We start from the raw sequence: 2,519 nt of genomic DNA, 5'->3' as shown, positions 1-2,519 counted from the left end.
GTGAAAATTTCATGTCATTAGCACCTCTAGTAATATATTTACTGAGAAAAATGGTGACGTGTTCAATACTTATTTTACCCGCTGTATATTATATAGATATATTCATGAACTGTATGTTTTCCTGTTTTTTGTTTCTGGGGTCCAACAGGTTCAGATATTTTACCTCCTTTAGCCGTTTTTATTGAATAAGTACTTGTTTAGTCTAGAACACCTGTAATAATCCGATCATAAATAAATATAAACTATGGCTTAAATTAGCGTTTAATATTAATCTGAAGCAGATTTGTCAGTTTTATTATAAATGCTCTGGTTGAATCTTGTGCTTCAGGTCCGGATGTACTCCAGAGCGCTGGCGATCATCGGGGGCTTCCTGGTTCTGGCCAGCGGTGCGGGGGAGATCCACAGACAGAAAGCCCGCAGGAGATCTCTGCAGTCGACCGGGCAGATTTTCCTGGGGATCTATCTCATCTGTGTGGTAAGACCCATGTTTGTGTCGGATGAGGAGCCTGATCCTGGTGTTACATTTACCTGCAGTACCACATCCTGTCCACCAGGTGTACTCCCTGCAGCACAGCAAAGAGGACCGACAGGCGTACCTGAACCACATCGCCGGAGGGGAGCTCACCCTGATGCTGGTAGAGGTTCTGTTCGGCGTTCTGGCTCTGGCCTTCCTCTCCGGGTATTACATCCGCCTGGCGGCTCAGATCCTGGCCACRGTCCTTCCTCTGGTCATCCTCCTTATCGACGGTAACATGGGCTACTGGCACAACAACCGCAAGGTGGAGTTCTGGAACCAGATGAAGCTGATRGGACACAACGTCGGCGTGTTCGGCGCCGTGTTGATCCTGGCTACTGATGGTTAAGAACCAATACAGAGACAACTGGATGAGATGATTTTTATTGGTCATGGCCTGAATTTAGCTAAAAGCTGCTGTTGTGCAACAACTCAGGACTCCAAACCTCCTCAGACGGTGGGGACACTACGCATTTGCTTATTATTCATCTGTAGCTTTGCGTCAGCAGGAAGAAACAGGCGTCATTTCRTTTTATTGCAAATTTTGTTATTTATTTGGTGTCATGTTTACATGTTCTGAAACTTGGTGCCAAGAACTGGTACTTTAAACACGCAACAAACGCCAGTAAGAAGTGTTCAACAGTCCAAACACTTGTTACAGGTCAGGTTTGTAAGGTTTTATAAATAAAAGGGAAACCGTTRGATAAAGTGGCTTATAGGGTGTACATACATATGACATGTTTTTAAATAAAGAAGTGCGTTTATCACCTGTGTGTGCAATATTTACATTGAATCTATGATTTAGACTCTGATCTTTGAGGAGCCTCACTAACTAAAAGGCTGAACTGTAACGCCTTGAGACATTAAAGTCAGGGCGTCCGTGTGTCCTTAAAGCCTTAAACTCACATCTAAAATTAAGACCTTAAAAAGTCTTAAATTTGTTGAAAATATATATGCAAGTCGGTCTTAAATTTGTTACTCAAAGGTCTTAAATTTTGTTGGGRAGAAACAACTAAATTCTCCATCTGCCCCGGTGTTACACCATATTTTATATCATTGTGACCTGAGGGGGCGCTGTTGCGTTTCTACAACAGAAATTGGCCGAACATGGCCACAAAGAAGAATATGATGCAACAAAATTGTAAGCCAGAGGCTGAAGACATGAAGAAAATAAAAACTTGACTATTATACATGGGCACAGAATATGACAGCTGTCATATTGTGACTTCACTGTAGCTAAGGAAATAGTAAAGRTTACTAATTGTTTACATCCTCTAGTGTCAGAAAACTTTTGATCACTGACATGGTGACTGTTATTAAATCAATACAGGGTCACATAATARGATAGCTATTATCATGTATAGTAGGAATAATAGTATTGACAACAGTTGTCATATTTTGTGACTGCTGGGTTATTCTTTTGGCTATCATATTCTTCTTTGTGGCTAATTTCTGCCATGTTCTGTTGTAGAAACGCAACAGCGCCCCCTCTGGTCACAATATATYACTATCACAAAGCATGGTACAACACCTGCAGCGCATTTCCTGTTGCGAAAAAAAAAGAAAAAAAAAGTGTGATGGATTACACTGACGCTGCTTTCAACCAATAAGAAGAACCAGAGTCACAGTTTTAGCCAATCAGAGCGGGTCTGAGCAGAATCAGAACTGCATGGATGACTTCTTTTTGTATAAAGGCAAAACTGGAGGTTAAAACATAATTACGTTTCATGCCATAAATGTATTTAGTAGATGTACTTTTGTTGGTTGTTTTCAACCAAATAACTGAACCCCCGAACCATCGCTTATGTGAGCCATCACATCGAAATGAGGATTAAGTCCAAAAGTGTAATGTGGAAAAATAGGCAGATAAAGGTTTTAATTTAAAAGTGTGCATTCATTGCATTTTGACAAAATATAATGAAATGATGCCTTATCAATGTATCATTTGAATGAACGGTCTGAAATATAATCCCAAACATTTTTGAAGCATCTTTTTGAGCTGTGC

The 2,519-nt window shown here is 40.4% G+C and overlaps 1 protein-coding gene across 1 annotated transcript in view; it reads left to right on the top strand.

The window, feature by feature from the left end:
- tmem101 (transmembrane protein 101) overlaps positions 1–1,281 on the top strand; it is a 6,425-nt gene extending 5,144 nt beyond the window's left edge. The window contains exons 3-4 of the mRNA XM_014032424.1: positions 329–475; positions 555–1,281. Of these exons, the coding sequence (XP_013887878.1) occupies positions 329–475; positions 555–863 (456 nt within the window). The 3' untranslated portion in view covers positions 864–1,281. The remainder of the gene's footprint in view (positions 1–328; positions 476–554) is intronic.
- Positions 1,282–2,519: the final 1,238 nt, after the last annotated feature.

This window comes from Austrofundulus limnaeus, unplaced genomic scaffold (assembly GCF_001266775.1).
Source record: "Austrofundulus limnaeus strain Quisiro unplaced genomic scaffold, Austrofundulus_limnaeus-1.0 Scaffold7, whole genome shotgun sequence".
Classification (NCBI taxonomy): Eukaryota; Metazoa; Chordata; class Actinopteri; order Cyprinodontiformes; family Rivulidae; genus Austrofundulus; species Austrofundulus limnaeus.
This window is presented reverse-complemented; position numbering and strand designations above follow the sequence as displayed.